Genomic DNA, 21,529 nt, shown 5'->3' on the forward strand with positions numbered 1-21,529 from the left:
GAATACCTTGTTTAGTTAGTATAAAGTCAATCTATACTACATGCAGTCTTACTGAGCCCCAGTGGCCTAATGGATAAGGCACTGGCCTCCTAAGCCAGGGATTGTGGGTTCGAGTCCCATCTGGGGTGAAGCTTTTTTATTGCTTTGTTAAATCTATAGTTTTTATGTAAATGATTTATATAACCACAGTGTCTCTGTCATATATAACCATATATAACCACATTTAACCACAGTGTCACTCTCACTATATATAACCAAAATGTCACATGGACGTGTGTCCTCTTCCCGTTTCCTCTGACCTGCAGCCAATCAGGACCCTCCCCTCTGCTGCTGCGTCAGGCTTTAACTCCTCCCCCTAAAGACGACTGGTTTCACTCCTGAATCACTTTTTGTCTTCAGCTCCCAGATCCGCTTCTCAGCCTCCTGCCGCCTCCTGCCGCCTCCTCCCCGTCAGCCATGCTACAGGCCTGGAGTGTGTGTGTCCTCCTCCTGCTCGGGGCGAGCCTGTCCGCTGCAGACAGTAAGTAGGTCGAGTCCTATATACAGTCTGTGGTCGAGTCCCTGTGAGTCTGTTGTGTAAGGACTCCAAGTTTACAGCTGCTGGGATTCAAGGAGGTGTGCTGTTGATACAAGAGTCCTTCTCTGCTAACCTCTTTCAAATCTCCATTTGGTTTATACAAATAAATCCATGTCAACATAGGATTCACATTTACACCAATAAAAGTATTTTATTTATGTGCTGTAAGAGTGTTTGGTTATTTTATTTTGTCTGTACTTTCTATCACATATCATACGTTGTACAGGAAAGCATTGTGTCTCCCTCTGTCTGAGATGTGCTGTACAAATGAAATGATTGGTTAATACTTGTGTGATTCCCCCTCAGAGATGACAGCAGCCACCGTGTACTGGGATCCGCTCCAGAAGACCGTCCTGCTGAAGGAAGGGGTTCTGGACCTGGACGGGGACGCGTACGGCTACCTGAACAACACCTTGTCCAGGACCGGCTGGAGCGTCCTGGAGATCCGGGCCGGCTACGGAAAAACCCCTGAGACCGACGAGGTCACCTTCTTCCTGGCCGGATACCTCGAAGGCTTCCTCACCGCCCAGTAGGACCAGTGCTCCTCTGGTCATTTCACAACAATAACATAGTACAATAATCATTCAATTCATATTCATGTCCTCTCCCTCCACAGGCAGATGATGGACAACTACATCAACATGTACCCGCAGCTGATTCACGACCCAGAGATCCTCGGACCGGTTCAGAGTTTCATGGAGTTAGTCTGTTCCCTTTTCCTTTTAAAAATGAAAAAGCAGCCGCAGTTCTTAAGAAGACACAGTCACATGGTCACATATCATATTTCATATCCTCTTCTCGGAGAGGTGTGACTTGAAGAGGAGAGCCTATAGGTCTTGAGTGGTTCAGAGGATCAATATTTCTCTCCTTCTCATCCAAATCAATTTATAAATGTGATACAGATCTTATACTTTGAGGAGCTCAGTGTTTTAAAAATGTTTTTCGTGGTTCTTGTTTCTCGTAGGAAGCAGGACTCGTGGGTCAGGGAGCAGGTGAAGTCCAACAAGAGCTCAGATCCTCTGTGGAGACACGCCGGCTTCATCGTGGCCCAGATGGACGGACTCCAAGCCGGAGCGAGAGACTGGGCCAAGAAACAAGGGAGAAAGGTCTGGAGGCCCTGAGACGTTCATGAGCAGATATTAAATATTGTTTTTGTGGACTCTAATATATAAGGTTTAATGAGTTTGGCTTCAGGAACCACTTTAGGTTTAAACAAACAGAGAGAAGCCTGAAAGCCGACAAGCAGCTGCACCATTTCAGTGATTTTGAATATTTTTCTCATTTCATGCGATCAGTCGTTTTTCAAAACTCTTATTTCCGTGTCTGTCACTCTGAAGGTGTCAGTACTGGTCGTCTCTCATTTTCAGACTAACAGCTGTTGATCTGGTGTCTCTTCCCCTCAGCCGCTGTCCCTGTTCGCCGTCCAGTTCCTGAGCGCGGTGGGAGACCTGCTGGATCTGATCCCGGCCCTGGTCCCCAGCTCCAGACTCAGAGACTTTAAAATGCCGGGGATGGGACACTGCTCTGCGCTCATCAAGGTGGGAGGTTAAATCATGTTGTGGTGAAAGGCCTGTGACACAACTCACATAATAAATAGAAACAACAACACAAAGCACAGGGTTTTAGATTTATATTTCAATCTGGATTTACTTAGTTGTTCCCGAACTTTTAGTTTGGCTTTTTTTTTATTTACTTGATTCACCGACACAGGAACTCATTCGTTGAAAACCACATCACATGTTTGCTTCCCTGTTGAGTTACAGTTTGTGTCTGTTTCCAACAACACAACACTTGACACTGAAATCCAGTACGACTATTATCCATAGTGGTTTTGCATCATTTCATCCACGCGTCCCAGTAATGGAGGCGAATACTTTGTATGTGATTTTAAATTCCATGGAAATCCAGTTTACAGATGTGCAACAGGAGCCTGGCTCTCTCTCCTCCCGACCCCTGAGTATTGTGCTGACGTGCTGTGTCGGATATTTTCACTTTCCTCTAATCAAAGTCCTAATTCCAAATCATTTCACAAGACGCACAATCTCCTGTTCAACCCAGAATCTCACCCCCTCGTTCCCCTGGTCCTCCTCAGATGCTCCCCGGCTTCGAGAACCTCCTGTTCGCCCACTCCAGCTGGTACACATACGCTGCCACCATGCGCATCTACAAACACTGGGACTTCCACGTCGCTGATCCCAACACAGCCACTGGGAAACTGTCGTTCAGCAGCTACCCTGGTGTGTAGGCTCTTCCAAGAGTGAAATCACAGCCATTCGTTTCTTAAACAACAGCTGGATTGTGAAGCTTATCTTCCTCCCGCAGGTTTCCTGGTGTCTCTGGATGACTTCTATCTCCTGGGCAGTGGTCTGATGATGACCCAGACCACCAACAATGTGTTCAACTCCTCCCTGTATGAGTCGGTGTCCCCCCACAGTCTGCTGGCGTGGCAGAGGGTCCGGCTGGCTCACAGTCTGGCTCACACCGGAGAGGAGTGGGCCCTGATCTTCTCCAAGCACAACTCAGGTGAGTGGATCTGATACAAACGACAAATTAGTTAGTGCTTATGCATTTTTTTTAAAGTGAATTGTATGCTTTTACCGGGGTAGATTTAAATTTGGATTTAGATTTGGTCACGTTTGTTTTCGCTCAGAAGGAAAATCAAGTTACAGAGACTCTAAACCTACAAAACACAAACACTGAGATCTGACCCCCTGAATTTCAAGGATCGAGCTAGTTTCTTGGTCCTGATTTCAGATTGGTAACAAAGCCCCTCTCTTCCAGGAACCTACAACAACCAGTACATGGTGTTGGACCGGAGCAAAGTGAAGCTGGGCCACAGCGTGGAGGACGGAGCTCTGACGGTGGTGGAGCAGATCCCCGGCCTGGTGGAGTTCTCCGACCAGACGCAGGCTCTGCGCCGAGGTAACCACCGCTCTTCTTTTCATGTCTCCTTCAGTATTTGTTTCATTGGTTGAGTTTCTCTTTTCCCTGTTTACCTTTAGGTTACTGGCCGTCCTACAACGTACCTTTCCACAAGAAGATCTACCTGCTGAGTGGCTACGGTGAAATGTGGAAGGCTCATGGAGACGACTTCTCCTACGATCTCTGTCCCAGGGCCAAGATCTTCCGCCGGGACCAGGCCAACGTCAAGGACCTGGACTCCTTGAAGCGCATCATGAGGTTCAACGGTAAATAAATATCCAAATCTAGTGAATTTAAACTAAAAATAAGGTAAAATCATGGAATACAGACAAAAGCATTGATTAAATACATTTCAGTAAAGATCTACTTATCAGCCTGGACATCTCTCGTGGTCACTGACTTCTGTTTGCTTGATTTCAGACTACAAGAAGGATCCATACTCCAAAGGCGACCCCTGCAAGTCCATCTGCTGCCGTAACGACTTGAGGTCGGAGAAGCCTTCACCGGGAGGCTGCTACGACACAAAGGTTCGATCCCGTCCACACAGGCACCGTGCTGCTTTCAGAGGTCACGTGGGTTGTGTCAGGTCAGAGCTTCTCATGTGTGCGTGTTGTTCTCCGTCCAGGTGACAGATTTCCAGATGGCGGAGGACTTCCGGGCGGAGGCGGTGAACGGGCCGACCACACAGGACGGACTCCCGCCGTTCATGTGGGACAAGTTCAGCAGCGTCAGCCACCAAGGTCTGCCGCAGTTCTACAACTTCACCTTCGTCAGGATGCAGCCTCTGCTCTTTCAACCGTGAGGTGTGTGTCTGTGTCTGTGTGTGTGTGTGTGTGTCTGTGTGTGTGTGTGTGGTAAACCCTTCTTTCTTTTGTGATTCATTTATCTGCTGCTGCTGCTAAAACATCAGATCGACGTCCCAGCATGTTTTCATTGTAATAAACACATTCAGACAAAACGTCCCTCGCCTGATAAAATGCTTTCGATCTGTTAAACTGCCTTTTTGATCAGATGTCTGAGGTTATGATGAAGGATTTGATAAATAGTAGAAATCAGGGTTGTTTTTGTTCCTGCTGCCATTTGTGCGTTGACCACTGAGAGTCGCTTTGTGAGTTTTATGAAATGCATCAATGCATATTAGTCGTTTCTTCTTTTTTCTAAGAGCGTCCACGTGTGAAACACTATCGATTTAAATAAAGACGATCAGTCAAACTCAGGGAAGTTGATCTTTTCTGCTGATGTGATTTAAGAGCATCTCATTTTCTACTCTGTGCAGAATGAAAATATTTCAGGTTTGTATTTTTTGTATCATCTTGTGTGAAATGCAATGCACATTGTTTTTCATGCTATGATTTCATTTGTTTATATGTTTAATAAAGTTGAAATGCTGCAACTGTACCGTCCTGTCTTTTAATCTGTTTACCATCACATCCCTGCTCTGATTGGATCACTGGACCAATTCCCCCCCCCCCTCACGTTATTCATCACTTATGAAAATGCGACGGATTGTAAAAATGTAGTGGAGAGTAGAAAGTACAGATAATTGCGAGTGAAAAATTACCTGGAGATAAATCAACTTATATATGATACATGAAAATATGCAGCAAAATAGTAAATGTACTTTTTTACATCCCACTGTCAATAACACATAACCAGTTATACCATATTTAGTCCAAACTAAGGAGCTTGAAGGTCAGGACCCGGGTTTTCTTAAAACAGACACCGTGAGTTATCTGTGTCCCCAGAGACATAGAAAGATTCAGCCCCTGATCTGAAATGGAGGAAATGAAACATCTGTCAGGCTTTCGTTTCTAAATCCTCTGAGTCTCAGGGTTTTTTCTTGCCTGAGTCACAAACAGAAGTTCAGAGGGAGGTAACGCTGCAGCAAGCCGCATCCTGCTCCTCCTGCTCCTCCTGCTCCTCCTGACCAGCCATGGCCAAGAAGATCTGCTCCTCTGGACGCAAGTGGGACCACCTCATCGGGGATTGCTTACCCAAAGAGACGGAACCCAGAGACAACACCCAACCATCAACAAGTGAGACCAGTCCCTCTCAGAGGTTTTTACTTTTCCCCTGAACAGAGCAGCTGAACCAAAGTCTGGCTCAGTCTGGACATATCTTTGTAGTTCTTGGTTTTAGACCTAAATGGTTTGACCCAAGCTCCTTCAGTCCACGTTTGAGATGCCTATGTTCCTCCTGACTCTCACAGCTGAGTTGTGTTCTTCTCCTATTTGATGAAACATTTTAAGGGATTCGTTTTTTCTATCATTTAGTTGAGGAGGCAGAGAGTTCCCATGTTTCACGTGTCTCTGATTTGCCTGGATTCTCAAACTGATGCTGTGAATGTTTGTGTCGATATCCCGGGTGTCACAGAAGCTGAGAGACGTTCTTGTGTTTCCCCTCAGAGCCGCCTCTAATGGCCGTTGTGGAACCGGCGAGGGACCCGGCGCTGAGTCCGGCGCTCTGGATCTTTGTGATGCTGGCCACAGTGGGAGCCATCTTGGTTCTGGCTCTGTGGCTCGTCATATACAGACGAACCAGACCCAGCAGAACTCCAGGTAAACACAACTGGACTTAATTAGTCATATACGATTATTCTTTTAAGCTTTTCTGCTCCTACAAAAGTAAATGGTATTGGTGAGTATTAGTACTGCAGTTTTCTTGTCTTGATGACCACTCAATATATATAATATTATGGTTTCTTCCTCAGCTGACGCGCCACCCCTCCACAACATTTTATGGAAATTGGTTGAGTAACTTTTGTGTCATCCTGCTAGATAACAAACTAAAACACAGATGAGAACCTTGTGTCCTTGTTGGAGGTGATAATGGATTTTTAAACAATCAAACTGCTGTGACTCAGTTAACAGATGCTTTTATGTGACAGTTAAACCAAGGGATCAATTAATTCTCCATTTCCTCAGTGAAGTGTTTTATATTCTGACAGCTTGGCTCATCTGGTGGTGAGTGTTATGCAGGAAGTGGGGTCACAGGCAGGCAGGTGATGGAGTGTGACGCTCATTGCTGTAGAAACTCCACTGTTTCTGTTCTCGTCTTCTCGCTCGTCCCAGGGGTCGGCCCCACCGCTCTCTTACCGGCTCTTCTGCTGTGAACACACATCCGTTGGTTACGCAGGAGGAACTACGTCCCCCAAGTTGCCCCTGAAAACAGATAAACTGACAAAAGGACACACACAGGGTCGATTGAGCCGTCTGTCAATAGACGTCTGTCCACAGGACCAGCAGGAATGTGAAATGTAGATTAGCAGAGTGAAGGAAGTCAGCTCCGTCTGCTCAGCTGTTGTGAAACATTAGTTTTACTCATGATTTAGGGAAGGAGCCTGATGCTTGTGTCATAATGTCTGAAAGTAAAATTAACCTCCCAGTCAAATTTTGCTTTCATATTCTGTATAATTTAACAAATTGTGGTTTGATATACAAATATGCTATCGAAAAGAAAATCCTTTGATAGTCTGTAAGTATTTGGTTGTTTTCAGTAGTAATATATGGACATGGCCAAACAGGGAACATGTATTTGTTAAAACTGTTAGATTCATTTTTATTTAAATGTCAAAATGGCCCATTTTAATTATATAATAGACATAAATATATATGTATCTGTATCATAGACTGTACATAAAGACTAGATCTTTATATCCAGTCTCTGATCAGTACAGGGATCCTATCACACAATGTTCAGTATAGATATTCAGAGACACTCATGTTTGTGTGGTTTGTGTTACAGATCCTGAACCAGGACAGGAACCTCCTCAGAAAACAGATCCTCCAGCCTCAGGTCCCCAGCTGCCATCAGAGACTACCGGTCTGACAGAGATGTTCCTTAGAGCCGGGGAGGCCTCGGCCCCCTGTGCTCACCTGCACCCGGGGGCCCAAGCCCACTCCATGTGGGAGGAGGGCTTCACTGCATGTAGGGGCTCTGCAAAGCATGATGGGAAAGAGGAGGACAGAGGGCTGATGACGAGGGGCCACAGGATCCCACTTCCTGCCACGGAGCTGGGTGGAACTGTACTGGTTACAGCTAAAACTGTGTAGTGTGTGTATTGTGTGTGTGTGTGTGTGTGTGTGTGTGTGTGTGTGTGTGTGTGTGTGTGTGTGTTTGTGTGTGTGTGTGCGTTTTACAATGTTCCCCTTACTGCATGCAATATGCACATTGAACTGAGATGTGATGCAATATCCTTCTTTCTTTCCTCTTGTCCTCACATGTTGTATGGTTTTTTTTTAATAGTATAGTTAAATTTATTTTAAAGCAAAGACAAGAAAAACAAAGAAACTGCTGTGGAACCGTTGCCACGTGTCAAACATCATTTAATAAAACACAGAACAAAAATCATGACAGAAACATTTCCTGGTGTTGTGGCGTAGAGGAGAAATGTTCTTGACACATACTGAGTGGATCCAGCAGAAAATTCTATTTACACGGTAAATATGTTAGTCAAACTCAATCAGTGAGTGTCCAGCAGAAAACAACAACAGAGAACTTTTGTAAAGTAAAGTCAGCAGGGTCCACTTCATATATTGGATTCCTTGTTTTCAGAGAACTGACTTTAACTGATTCAGTTTTTTGAGAATTAGAAAAAGTTGTAGTATCGAAAATAACTCTATGGTAGACAGTAAATAATAAAGTGACGAGTATCGTTACATAACAATGGTCTGTTCCACATAGTTAAAAATATATATATATATTGCCAGTGTTTTTCTCTTAATGGGTTTTGGTTGCTCCATACATATTATAACAGCAGGTCTGTGTGAAACTGGGTCAGTGCCACAGAATCCAGGAAGAATAAAGCTTGTCTATAACATGGATTTGTGCTTTTAATGAAAAACAAGACAATGTAATGAAGTGGTTCATTTCTGGTGACAGAGGGGGGGGAGAGAAGGATGTGGGGTTTGTGAGAAGTGAGAGGAATCGATGTCGGGGTAGAAAAAGAGACACAAACCCATTAACAGCTGAGTTCATGGCGACATGAGCACATGGAAGTCTCACCTTCCACAGTCCTGCTCGTTCCACAGCTGCTCTCCAGTCACTCGACCCCCTGGTGAGCGGAGCTGGCCTGTGGAACCAGCTGATTCAGACAGGACACACACTTTTGCAAAGTCTACTCCCCGGGCAGATCAGGAGTTCGGGTGGAATCACAGGAAGGTGCTGGGGTTGTCAGCCACAGCCAGGTGGAAGTACTCCGGCTGGCCGTCGCTCTGGACGCTGCCGCTCGTCTCCCTGCGACGGACCTTGGTGGACAGTGTCTTCCTCTTCTCCAAGCCCTCCCTCCCCCCGCCTGTCTTCTCCAGGCCGGTCACTATCATCTCCGCCAGGTCCTGCTGGAGCCGCTGGAAGTTCTCCCTGAGACAGAAGCATCAGGATTATTCAGATTAAGGATGTGCATGTGGGAAGATGCAACACTTCACATCCTCAGCATTTATCATGCAGTAGATGTGTCAGTGGATGAACTCACGCTGTGGGTGGTGTCGGCAGGTTGTATTTCCCCCCAGTCACCCCAGTCAACCAGTACGTCATCTCTTTACCTTTACCCTGTAAGTCATTTACACACACACACAGGAAATTAAACCAGGAACCACTATATGCAGAGTTTACACTACACACAAAGGGCCAAAGCAAACCTTCAGGTACGTCTCTCCTCTCTGCTCGTATTGAAACTCGCAGTCCGTCCTCTGCAGGATGCTGATGGTGGAGTGGCTCACGTGAATCCTCAGAGCTGGAGGAACATAACAAGGAATCATCAGAGAGTCACACTCTCATCTTTCTTTCATTCTGTGGGGAAAGACGATCAGGAGCTGCGACTAAATCACAAATACAGTGTGTGATTGTGTTTAAGTGTGCGTGTAAGTGTGTGTGTCTCTTACGCAGGCCTGTGGACTCCATGCGTGAGGCCGTGTTCACTGTGTCTCCGAACAGACAGTAGCGAGGCATCTTGTTTCCCACCACTCCTGCCGCACAAGGACCTACACACAAAGACACACAACCTTCATTCACCTCATCGTGCTGCTCACTGATACAAATCTGTGACAATCTGTTTGCTGGTATATAGTTTATATTTTATAAAAAGCTGTTACCTGAATGCACACCGATGCGGATCCACAGGGGGATCCCAGGAAGGTGCTGCAGCTCAAACGTCCCCACAAAGGACAGGATGTCCAGGGCCATGTGAGCGATGTCCACTGCGTGCCTGTCGCCGTTGCGTCTGGGCAAACCCGACGCAACCATGTACGCGTCTCCTATCGTCTCCACCTGAGAGACAGAGGACGAAAACTGTTTTTAAAAATATCAACCAAGTACACTGGGTAAGCTCCACTTCTTCATAATACAACCAGAACCTGTCAGTTGTCTGTCTGTGATAACTTTGTCTCAGTAACCTTATAGACGTCGTGGTGGTCCAGGATGCTGTCAAAGTTCTTGTAGATGTCGTTGAGCATGTCCACCACCTCCATGGGGGTGCTGTAGTGGCAGAGGGTGGTGAATCCCACGATGTCGCTGAAATAAACAGTCACCTCCTCGAAGAGCTCCGGCTCCACCCGACCCGTCTCCTTCAGTGACCGCACCACAGGGCTGAGGACAGGGAGACACTCCAATTATTAACAGCTTCTAGTGACATGAAGACTGCTGTCAGGTACAAGGACTGGGGGGGGGGGGGGGGGGGGATATTGTTTTGAATCATTATAGATCTTGGAATTACGTAAGTTTTTGCTTTTTTACTTGAAAAGAGTCCTGGATATCTATTCAAAGAAAATCAAGAGGTCTTATGCTTCCTCCAATCAGATTCAGTCTAGATAAAAAAAAAAATCCAGACTCATGCGAGGTCCCTGTGCCCTTTGACCTTTGTCCACTGGAATCTAAACCAGTTAATGTGTGAGTCCAAGTGACAACTGGTTAAAATTTAAAGAAGTTCAGGTGTTGTGAGGCCACTGTGGCCTTTGACCTTTGACCACCCAAATCTAATCAGTGAGTCTAAGTGAACATTTGTGCTGAGTTTAAGCCTTTAGGAGTTTTTTAAGATAATGTTTTCACAAGGGAAGAGAGGGGTGGTGTTAGGTCACTTTGACCTTTGACCTCCACATTCTAATCAGGTCGTCCTTGAGTCCAAGTGAATGTTTGTGCTGGATGTGATGGGAACTTCTACGTTTGTTTAACCTTGGATCAAATGGATCAATTCATTTTTAAGTCAACGTGAACATTTACATCAAATATGAAGAACAACCTGTAACAACATCGATATGACAAATATAAATGTCGCTTTAAAACATTTCTCTATGGCTGCTAAATTGTCCCTTGTGTCTTTGAAACTAAAAGGCACAGCTGGGTGAGCATTCAGGGGTTTCATTTTCAACATTTGACCGTGGTCCCTGTTTCCAGCCACGCTCTCTCACCCGGGCAGCAACATGAAGTTGAGGCGATCGGCTCGGTCCCTCTCAGCTTTGTACAGACACGTCCTCTCCTCCACCAGACGCTCCAGAGTCCTGGAGTAGTTCTGCAGGCGACGGATCAGATTGTCCATGTACGTCTCCGTGGCTTGGTTGTGCAGGTTACTGTGAAATAACAATATATAAATATATATATTCATATTCCTCATGTTACCCCTGTCTCTTCTTCAACTACATGAAAGACTGTCTTTTGAATGAGATGATAAACAATCACGTGCTGTGTTTATGTAATTAACCATTTTGTATGTTAGGAGTGATTAAAACACATTAAACAGACGTGTGGGTTTGACCTACCTGAAGATCTTACCCAGAGTTCCCTCTATTCTCTTAAAATCTGGCCTCCGCTCTGGGTCTTCGTCCCAGCAGGTCTTTATGAGCACATACAACTAAACACACACACACACACACACAGACAGTCAGTGAGTAAACAGGCTCAGTGTGTGTCGCTGCCTCCTCGTCCCTGTGCGGAGGCGGACGTACCTCGATCTCGTTCGCTGAGGCGCTGTCGAAGTTGAGGTGAGGTCTGAACATGACCACGTCGGTGGGATACTGAACTCTGTGGATCATCTCTGAGGAATCAGACCAACGTCAGGTAAACAAAGTGAGTGACATGTTGTTGATCAGCTGGAATACGTGTTTTATGTTGTGTTGTTTATGGTAGTTTGATATGATATGATATGATATGAGTAATACCTATAATATCCGAGCAGTTCTGTGTGTAGAACGGGTCTTTCCTCATAATGATCTCATGGGCAATGATTGCGTAGCTGTAGACGTCACCTTTTTGAGACACCCCGCCTTTACGGAGATGCTCCGGGGCCGTCCACACATCTGAGAGGAGAGGAGAGGAGAGGAGAGGAGAGGTGAGGAGAGGAGGAGAGGAGAGGAGAGGAGAGGAGAGGAGAGGAAGAGAGGCTGAGCTGTTGGTTCTCAGTTTGTACAATGGTCCATCTCGATGATGGAAGCTTCAGTCTCACCTCTGCCTGGTCTCAGGATGGTGTGGCAGCCGAAGTCGGTGATCTTCACCACCATACGGTTGTCCACCACACAGTTGGTGGACTTGAGGCGTCCGTGCACTGCAATATTACTGGAGTGGAGATAGGACATTCCCTGCAGGAGAGAAGAAGCATGGAAGGACTCTGAATAAAAACTGCTGAGGGGAAAATAAATCCTGTATAATAACGTGAGAGTTAAGTTAGTTTCCTAGGCTGTCCGTCATAGAGAGGAGCTGAAGGAACATATAAAAAATTAAAAACATTTTACAAACCTTTGCTATGTCATACATGACTGAGATCTTGAATTCCATATCCATGAAAGTTTCGTCAGGGTAGGAGATCCTGTCGTTGAGAATGGTCTGGGGGAAAAATCAGGTAAAGATCATTTTTTACTACTGTGCTGTGCTCAGTTTATGGATCTGTGTGTGTTCTTTAAACTGTGTCGATCACGTGTGTGTGTGTGTGTGTGTGTGTGTGTGTGACCTTGTGCTCTCACCCTGAGGGATCCCCGCTGACACAGCTCAAACACCCCAAACACTCCGTACTCAAACTTCACCGTGCCGTAGAACTTGGTCAGGTTGTAGTAATCGATGCGCAGCAGCTGAAAGGTGAAGATGAGGCAGGAGAGGAGAATCAGTGAGGAGGTGGAACTACGTCCCGGTGATCTGCTCTGTAACAACCTGGAGGTTTTCTCACGGTGTTGAGCTCGATCTTCTGGTCCTCGTTGAAGTCGCCGTCTAAGTGCTTCAGCTCCTTCAAGATCACCGGCTGGAGAAGAGAGAGAGAACACGGTTACACTCTGAGAGAACAGGCTCCACAGGATCAGGTCATTCTTTCTTGTAGCAGGTTGGATGCCGGTACCTTCTTGTCATATCGTCCTCGATGGGAGAAGTACTTGCTGTCCTTCCTTTTGACTTCATCTATCTGTTGTATAATTACACACAAAGTACAGGAAGAGAAGAGTAAAGAGTGTTACTCACACAGTACCTTCTTTATGGTGACACTGGGTGACTATTCAACGCATCACACTCAAATATTACTGTTTTATATCTAAAGTACCTTCCTAAAACTAAAGTTACTATAACTAAAATATATAAATATATACAGTATGTTCAACTCTATTACATTTCAGAGGGAAACATTCAATTTGTCTCCACACTATTTAAACCAGTAGTTCCCAAATATTTTGTCCTCTGACACAAAATAAAAGTAAAATAAAAATATAAAAAGTTAAAGAAAAGTTATGTCTCCTTAATACTGCTACTACTACTTATAATAATTATTATTATTATCACAATGTTTGTGAGCGAGGCCATCTACCTTCAGTGAGACTTCCTTCTCATCCAGTGGACCAATCAGGAGCGGGCTGATGTGAGACCACTTCTTCTGCATAAGACGTTCTTTCCTGTTCTGCCTTTATTTTTTATACACACAAACACACACACACACACACACCATGAGTACAGGAATAACAGAATTATGTAAAAGCTACGTAACAAATTTCCACTAAATATTTCAACTTTTTTATTGATTTCTCTGAGAATAATTCATGAATCTTGATCTAATATTCAACAGACTGATATTTAGGAGTGTGTGTAACTTGGTGCAGATCCAGATAAAGCCCTGTGCTTTGTCTAGTAAGAATAAAGTGCACGTGACACATGTCTCCTCTCTACCTGTAGAAGATCAGAGCGATGGCCGTCACCACGATGACACTGAGACTCAGCACGATCACAATCACATCCTGCATATTTAGACCTGGAATCAAACAGTGGCCTCATCAAGCACAACATCACAGTGACTCCTGGATCAAAGAATATCCCTGTACCATCACAGTTTTCTCATTTTGATTATATTATTGAATATTAAATTGTTATTGCTATTAAAAATACAAATGCAAACGTTGCTGTGAGGTTATGAGACAGTGTGTTTTACTGTGTGGTCTCTCTGGCTTGTCCTGAGGCAGTCGGTTGTGTTTCCACCACAGGATGGGGAGCGGGTTGGTCACTCTGGATTCATTACGCGACGTGTCGAACGCTAACAGGGTTTCATACTGGAGGAGAGACAGAGCAGAAAAAAAACTAATGTAGACCTTCACGCCGACTCAAGAGAAGCGGTGACAGTGGCCACGGCAGGAGTCTCACCCTGCCGGTGATGGGGGAGGTGTAGAGCATCGAGAAGTTGACATCTCTGTCGCCATATTCATCGAGCACGTAGTGTCCTCCCATACCTGCAAGAACCAAACACACACACACACACTGATGTAAAACCACCGGACTTGACTCGATGAGCACAGAACCTTTAACTAATCTTCATAATGGAACAAATGACTGCATAAATTGTAATTGTTTTTACATGATACAAGTCTAAGTGATCCACTGCACCCCTATCCTGCAGGCTGTGCTTCCTTTACGATCTACTTCCACATGTGTTTGGTTTGTGTTCACTCACTTCACTTTGCATCCTAACTGGTGTCATGTACGCACCGTAAAAAGAGGCGTTTCCAAACGGGTTGAAATTCAGAGGCACATCCACCGATGCCCTGTTCTGTTGCTGGCTGAGCATCCGTTCTCTGAGCACTTTGCCAAACAGCAGCGTGCCGTCGTGATACCCGGCCACGTAGTCATTTATCTGCTCGGCACAGTGGAAGAGAGAGAGTCACACGCCGGCACCACAGTGGAAACTCTTTCCTTCCCAGAGTTGTTTGTGAGTTGCAGCTCACCGTGTTGTTGTACGTTGTGTTAGATTCAGAGCTGTAGTTCCTCGGTGGCAGAGTGATCACCAGCACGTCCCTCATGAACTCATTGGACATCGTGTTGACATGATAATCAGGACTGGAGGACGGGAGAGGGAACAGAGGATTCATGTAGGTCCACGGTTTCAGGGTAAAGGCAAAAAGGCAAAGTCGTGGCACAGGCTTACCTGTAAATATCGAGGAGAAGGAAAATGATGTCCGGGTCTACCTGGCTCACACTCCTCTTCGCTGAGACGATCTCATCACGGCTCCCACACAAGATGAAAACTGAAATAAATAAACCAGTTTCAAGAGGGAGAAAACATTTGAGGTGTCCTACTTTTCCTGTATCTGTATCTGTACAACATCCGCTCTCATTACAGAGAGATATACTGTTTTCAGGTCTTCAGGGATGAAGCTGACATGCTACTCAAACAACCTAAACACTACCCACTGTTGCTGAGTCTATTCTTGGTAGTCAGGGCGTCGCTCAGCTCCACGTCACCACGCAGCATGTGCCTGTTGGTCCCTTTGGCAAAGTTGGCAGAGGCGGCCTCCAGAGCGTTGATGTACCTGCAGAGATAAAACAAAAAGGAACACTGGTAGATGCTGGAGAGGCGAATGATCCGTGGTCTCCAAAGTGACCTGCAGCCCGGGGCCTCTCACCAGAAGCAGTCCTCGGTCACGTTGCTGGACTTCTTGTAGACGTAGACGGTTTTCCACGGATCTTTGAACGGCAAAGTTTCGTTGATGAAGTTGAGCAGCATGTCTGAGATCTTGCGAGCCGGAGGCAGGATCCGGGTCAGTTTGGGCTTGTAGTCGCACGAGAGGCCGAAGCTCCCGGCGGAGATGATGGGGATGCTCAAGCTCAGGCCAAGTTCATCACTGAGGCAAATGACAAGGGGTCGTTAAGTGAGGGATAGAACCTGTGTCTCAATTCAGGGGTTAGGGTTGGGGTTAGGGGTTAGGGGTTAGGGGTCAGGTGGTCCCTGAATTGGAGCTATAGAGAGAAAGGAAGTCATACTCACTCCACTAACTGGAAGGTGGCGTAAGTGCACGAAGGCCCCAGCATGACGCAACCAACTTCTTTTTTATCCTGCGTGATACATGTAGTTATCGTGTCATCAGAGGTTTTATCAGTGCGTCACTCAGGGTTTAATAACAGCATGAATCATCAGTCTGTGATTTCAGTGGAGTTGTTTCACCGTCAGTGGCCCAGAGGTCTCACACAAGCGGATGCAAGAGCCACAACACAACTGCAAAGGTGACAACACAATGGAAAAAAGCAAACACAACAGAAGTGAGTGACTAGGGACAATGAAAATGGGCTCATGGAGGTTTTACTCTACAGGGAAGAGGAAGAACGCATCTGAAGCGAAACAACTCAAGTAGACAAACAAACTGACTTCACGCTTCACCGCGGTCACAGAAAGTGACCCTGCTCATATCAGAGTCAACATCCATTGTCCAGCACTTCCATTGTGGTTGTGTTTCCATTGTGTGGCTTTTGCATTTGCAGGGTTTACCTTGTGTGAGACGTTAAAACATTCAAATGACTCGTGTTGATTATTCTTTTAAATGCCACAGATCAAATACCACCAGGGGCCTGAGGAGGTTAAACTTTGTTATTTGTGTCCACTTGTCGGTTCACAGAAGCTCAAACCATGCCACCACACTCACATAGAGCCTCTTGAGTATGGCCACTCCCTCACAGGTGCTGCTGCCACAGCCCTGCCGGTTGTACACGGTGGTGTCCACGCCGCTGAAGTTCGCCGTCAAAGTGAAATTTAACTCTGGAGTTATGGGAACAAGATAACAAGAGTAATTAATAAAAAAAAAAAATAATGACCTATTTAACCACTTCAATCTAATCTTTGTTTCGATTAGATTAAAGTGATGTATCATGCTCTGGGGGGGGGATTTTGGAAATGAAAAGAAGTAATGAAAGTCATAGTTTTAGGAGGTTGATTTAAATGCTCAACTAAAACCAAAGTCTTGCTGATGTCTCCTCTGGTTCGCTGGTCAGGAATCAAACCTCCACACGTTTTTGGGTGTTGACCTCAATCACCTGAATTGGTCCATAATGCTGAGTTTGAAAAGTTACATTTAAGAGAATTGTTATTAAACTTTTAAGATTTTTCTTCTGGTTTTGTTCTGATCTCATTAACCTGAACATCACAGTTTATTCTTGCTGCTGCTGCTGTTTGTATTTAGAGATTATTTAAAAGATGCTAATTGGCTGCAACATCCGTGGTTCAAATCCAAACAGGAACTTTAGTTTTATATCACATGTCCCTATTCTCTCTGTCCTCCATGCATGTCTCTTATCTGCTTCCTCTCTGGTAATAACAAGGTGTCAGAAAGCTCTCTGATTATTTTGGATTTCAAACGGCCGTTATCAAAAACCTCTTGATGGAAGTGGACAGATGTACGACCAGAGCAATGGAACATAGTGTTTCTGTTAAAGCTGTAAATGCAGTTACTTCCATCTTTTAGAGGAGATGTACCATTTAATTAGTTTGGTACTTCTCTCCACAGCCTCGTCAGCCATCTTGGTGGCTTCAGCCAAAACTGCCATTAAAAAAAAGAACTCAACCTGTCTGTGATTCTCTAATTTGATCTTTATCTAAAAGAGGAAATAGTCCAAAACAGATCTCATCCATACAAATAACAGTTTGGGCTGCATCTTGACTGGCGACCTCTTCTCACTCTGTAGAGTATCCCTCTTATTATCTGTGTTAGTAGACTAAGAATTAAGAATTGTTATTATCTGTAGGATCCACTGAGATTAATGCAGGAACTCTCAGTCCATACCGTTGTTAATGTTCTCCTGCGTGTCCTCCTCGATGGCGTTTTCCACAGCCGCCTGCACCAGTGGTCGACTCCACTCGTACGTATTGTCCTCCAGCAGAACCACATTGATGGTGTATTTACGACGGGAGGCCAAACAGTAGTCCAGCATCTTGTGGCCGACCACCCCCCCTCCTATCAGCACTGCCAGGTAAAGTAAACTGTGTGCGCTGTGCATCTTGATCCTTGGGTTTTCCTCGTCCGATCAGAAGTGTCCTCCACCGTCTCTACATGTCAAGGAACAGATACAACTCTGCTCAGATCAAAGAAAGCTGCTCCTTACGTTCGTCCGCCTGAGCAGATCCTCTCCATCGACAGCGTACGTCCAGAAGCAGAAGGGAACTCCTCGTGGACTAAGCAGAACTTGATTCAGTCGTCCAGCATCCACAGAGGAGAAGAACTTCAACTTCAGTGTCAGATATATATTGATTTGAGCCTCTTTCAGTAAATATGGCCAGAGGAGAAGAGGAACAGGCTCCACAGTTGCTCCTCTGCTGCGAGACGGAGATCAATAATCCTCCACCTTGGTATGGGCTGGTCTACCTGTCCTGCATGTGTTAATGAACAACTGGGTGGTGTCCATGCACCAGTCAGAGGGAGGGTGGGGCAGGAGGGACTCCCACACCCCCTCTGGATTGACTTCTCTTTTCAGAAACTCACCAAGATCATAAGGATTCACTGTGTTTGTGTCTTTCTCTATGTTTCATCTTCTACCTGAATAAAATCAGGGATCATTTCCCGAATCTCCATTCATGACCAGGTTTTTCTGTGTGTAAGTATGAGAATAAAACCACCTCTTTAATATCTTTACAATGACAAGAACAGATCAATTCTAGTTTCAAGACTTTAAATAAAACATATATGTAGACGGTGGAACCAGTGCTGACAAATATTTAGCCCTTAAAAACAATCAGGTTGGTTGTGAGGACAGACAGAGGCGGGGGAGGCTTGTGTGGTGAGAGGAGCAAAGGTCAAAGGAGGCCATAAAAGTGAGGGCTTGTGTGGAGCTGATAAATATCGTCTGTAATAAAAGCAGGGCAGATTAACTCTATAAAAGTCAGTGCACCAGTCACACCTCGTTCTGAGAAAACCAGCTTTGAGCCTGACAATGGAAAACACACGGGCTGCTGAGTTCTGATCACAAACATCCACTGGACGCCTTTTAATCACTTTCCTTATTTTTCAATAAACTCTTTGTCCCGTGCCTCCTGGAAACTGTGTAAAACTAAAAGGTCTGACAGGCTGAGGGGATGATTCCAAAACCCTTAAGAACCAATGAACCAATTTTCAGAATGTTTACATTTGCTAGTTGTGGTGAGTTTCAGGAAACAAATGAGTCTCTGAGAGGCTGAGGCCGGGAATCAGGAAGAGTTTGAATGACGCACTAACAAGAAAGAATCACTGACATCCGAGAAAATGCACTTAACCTGAATGAATTTAAACTAAATTGCAGATTAACCAGGTAGGATGAATTCAGAGTTTTCTAACTCCACAAGTAAGTACAAATTTAAGTAGCAGTGTTGAAATACACATATTGCTATACTGGTTAAAAGTATATTGTTATGTTATTGTGGTTTCACTAACTAAATGTGCCAGTTCTCAAGCACGTGTAGTCTCCCGTCATCTCACATTTCTGGTGAGATAATTCACAATCAGTTTTTTTGTCATATGAACCAGTTACACGTGTTTGTGTTTTATGTTTTACAGTCTTCACTCTGAAGTCCTGCTGAACCTTGCTTGTACGACTCGTGACTGAATCCTCTGTTCCACACTGTTCTGATGCCTTTCTGCTGATAAGACGGATTTAAAGGACCAGAGTGTAGAATGTAGTGGCGTCTGTGGCTGTGCGGCTGCAGATTTAATACAATATGCGAGTAGGAGTAATGCAGGAACGTGAGCGTCCATCTCTGCAGCCGGTGTTTGGTTTGTCCAATCCAGGCTTCTGTAGAAACACGGCAGTGCAACATGGAACCGCTCCATTCTACGCTTAAGAAAACACAATAATCATTAGTTTCAGGTGTTTACAGGAATGAAAACATGATTATTGATCTTATATTTCCTTTCTGCCATTAGATCCCCCCTGAATCCTTCACGCTGGTCCTCCAGAGAGTTATCTTCAAGCTTGAAGCCACAACCACATGGAATTCCCTTGTGAAGTTAGATATTTGTCAGGAATAAATTACCCACCGGAAGCTCTGCAGCGAACAGTGTGACACATGTATCCTGTTGGATTTCCTCGTTCAACACCACAACCCGCGACATTATCATACAAAGCAAACAAATGAAAATGGACTAATGCTCAACGTTTCCTCCAGAACCTGCCGTCCTACCCGTGTCATCACAGAGTTTCCTGTGTGGCCACCACCTCACAGGGTCGTAAACGTCCTGAGCAAACACACCGTGTGACGCTGTAATAGCACGGTGGGTAGAGGCAAGGCCATTTAAACCGTTTATTGTGAGGAGGCTTTCCATCTCAGCAGAAGCTGTGGTATTATCAGGCAGAGGAAGTGAAAACATCTCCAATGGGACAAAACTCTTAGTTTTATTGTCTCTGCGCCGCCGTTTAATAGCAAGTGAACGCTGTTAGTGTCGCTCTGCGGCAAATGGGTCCAACTGAGCACTTTCCCCTCAAAGGGAGATAAGGTTATTTCCGTTCAACTCACACGTAGGCCACACACACACACACACACCCTCACACATACACACACACACAGGTAAGTTGATGTGAATAAAGTATCCTCTGTTACACCCTATTGAACCCATTACAAAATTGGATGCTAAAGGTTTCACAGAGATTATATACAGTTATAAATATGACATGTGTAACTAGAAGGTCATCTTTCACACACTCATAGATATCAGTTCCCTAAATGTCCCCAGAGGTGCCAGATCTTTTTCATTGAGATCCTGGAGTTGTTCCCTGGGCAAGTTGTCTTCTAATCTACTTTAACATAAGTTCTTGAATCCTCCCCCTGATTCGGATCCACACCAAAGCTCTAATGGGCTCTTTCCTGATTGATTCCACGAGTTGTGTCAAAATCCGTTCACCACTTTTTATGAGATCCTGATGACAAACACACAAACCAACCAATCAGCTGGAGGAAGGACAAAACCTCCTCTGTGAAGGCAATTAATAATTTACTGTTGTTTTAACAATCCTAAATCATGTCATAAACATTCTAAACTCAGAAATGCTGAATATGGTGAGGATTTGAATGTTGGCACAATGTGTATTTATCAATCACTAAATACAATCCCCACACAGACACTATTTATTCTTATATTCATCCAAATCAACAGCTGAATTAAAAAGTCTCTGTGACCTACTTTAAAATCTTTACACAGCACATTTCAGAAGCTAATGATTAGTCTGTTTATGATAATTCCATTTGCCTCCTTGCCCATATCAATTACTAATTACTAACTTGCTAATAAATCAACAGCCTATAAATGAGAGACCTCGATGACACCAAATCGTCTTTCGTCACATTGAAGCTGAACACGACTAATCACCACGAGGTCAACACAAACCGATACCTTACATCTGCCAAGACACACAACATGTGTGTCAACTTCTACGCCGAAAGGGGTCACACAGCTCCGAGTTGTGATACCTATTTAGATTTATGAGGGCTGTGAAATGCAGAATAGATAAAAAAAACATTCCAGTGATTTATGGTGCCAGTATTAATCCTGTTCCCTGTTGCAAAACTGCCACAGACCAGAATTTGTACCAACAATCAGCAGAGAGAGTCCAGGTGGCCAGAGGAGATCAATCCCCCGACAGACCAGCGTGTTATACTACCGCCAATAAAATGTGTAAGTCAACCCATCGGAAAAATTACAAAGACATAAAGTAGAGATATTCAAATTCAAAAAACAGGCTGGTAGTGTTAAATATACAAAATGTGGAATCAAGTAAGTAATGTGGTATTTTAAGGTTTAAAATGAGGATATTATGATCAAAACTTTAAAAAATAAGTTGTTTAAAGTAATA

The 21,529-nt window shown here is 44.7% G+C and overlaps 2 protein-coding genes, 1 long non-coding RNA gene and 1 other non-coding gene across 4 annotated transcripts; 3 read left to right on the plus strand and 1 right to left on the minus strand.

Annotated features, from left to right (window-relative positions):
* The first annotated feature begins 55 nt into the window (after positions 1 to 55).
* Positions 56 to 128, plus strand: trnar-ccu (transfer RNA arginine (anticodon CCU)). Its single transcript has one exon. It is a non-coding gene; the product is annotated as a tRNA-Arg (tRNA).
* Positions 129 to 348: 220 nt separating this feature from the next.
* Positions 349 to 4,897, plus strand: plbd1a (phospholipase B domain containing 1a). Its single transcript, XM_062407758.1, has 11 exons — positions 349 to 520; positions 884 to 1,106; positions 1,194 to 1,277; positions 1,542 to 1,683; positions 1,981 to 2,115; positions 2,670 to 2,814; positions 2,900 to 3,100; positions 3,359 to 3,499; positions 3,580 to 3,765; positions 3,920 to 4,026; positions 4,125 to 4,897. Exons 1-11 carry the CDS (start codon positions 457 to 459, stop codon positions 4,299 to 4,301), a joined length of 1,605 nt encoding a protein of 534 aa, XP_062263742.1. The 5' UTR covers positions 349 to 456; the 3' UTR covers positions 4,302 to 4,897.
* Positions 4,898 to 7,798: 2,901 nt separating this feature from the next.
* gucy2ca (guanylate cyclase 2Ca) lies at positions 7,799 to 20,341 on the minus strand. Its single transcript, XM_062407706.1, has 27 exons — positions 17,497 to 20,341; positions 16,363 to 16,475; positions 15,711 to 15,778; positions 15,349 to 15,567; positions 15,137 to 15,255; positions 14,871 to 14,970; positions 14,671 to 14,782; positions 14,435 to 14,579; positions 14,093 to 14,178; positions 13,884 to 14,001; positions 13,625 to 13,706; positions 13,269 to 13,362; positions 12,810 to 12,872; positions 12,645 to 12,716; positions 12,445 to 12,549; positions 12,221 to 12,307; positions 11,931 to 12,063; positions 11,647 to 11,784; positions 11,434 to 11,522; positions 11,248 to 11,339; positions 10,900 to 11,058; positions 9,889 to 10,081; positions 9,589 to 9,763; positions 9,379 to 9,477; positions 9,136 to 9,230; positions 8,970 to 9,046; positions 7,799 to 8,857 (listed from the first exon to the last, which is right to left on the minus strand). The coding sequence occupies exons 1-27, from the start codon at positions 17,708 to 17,710 to the stop codon at positions 8,650 to 8,652; spliced, it is 3,255 nt and encodes a 1,084-aa protein (XP_062263690.1). The 5' UTR covers positions 17,711 to 20,341; the 3' UTR covers positions 7,799 to 8,649.
* Positions 11,388 to 13,853, plus strand: LOC133970811 (uncharacterized). Its single transcript, XR_009924332.1, has 3 exons — positions 11,388 to 11,554; positions 12,451 to 12,774; positions 13,631 to 13,853. It is a non-coding gene; the product is annotated as an uncharacterized LOC133970811 (long non-coding RNA).
* Positions 20,342 to 21,529: the final 1,188 nt, after the last annotated feature.

This window comes from Platichthys flesus, chromosome 16 (assembly GCF_949316205.1).
Source record: "Platichthys flesus chromosome 16, fPlaFle2.1, whole genome shotgun sequence".
NCBI lineage: Eukaryota > Metazoa > Chordata > Actinopteri > Pleuronectiformes > Pleuronectidae > Platichthys > Platichthys flesus.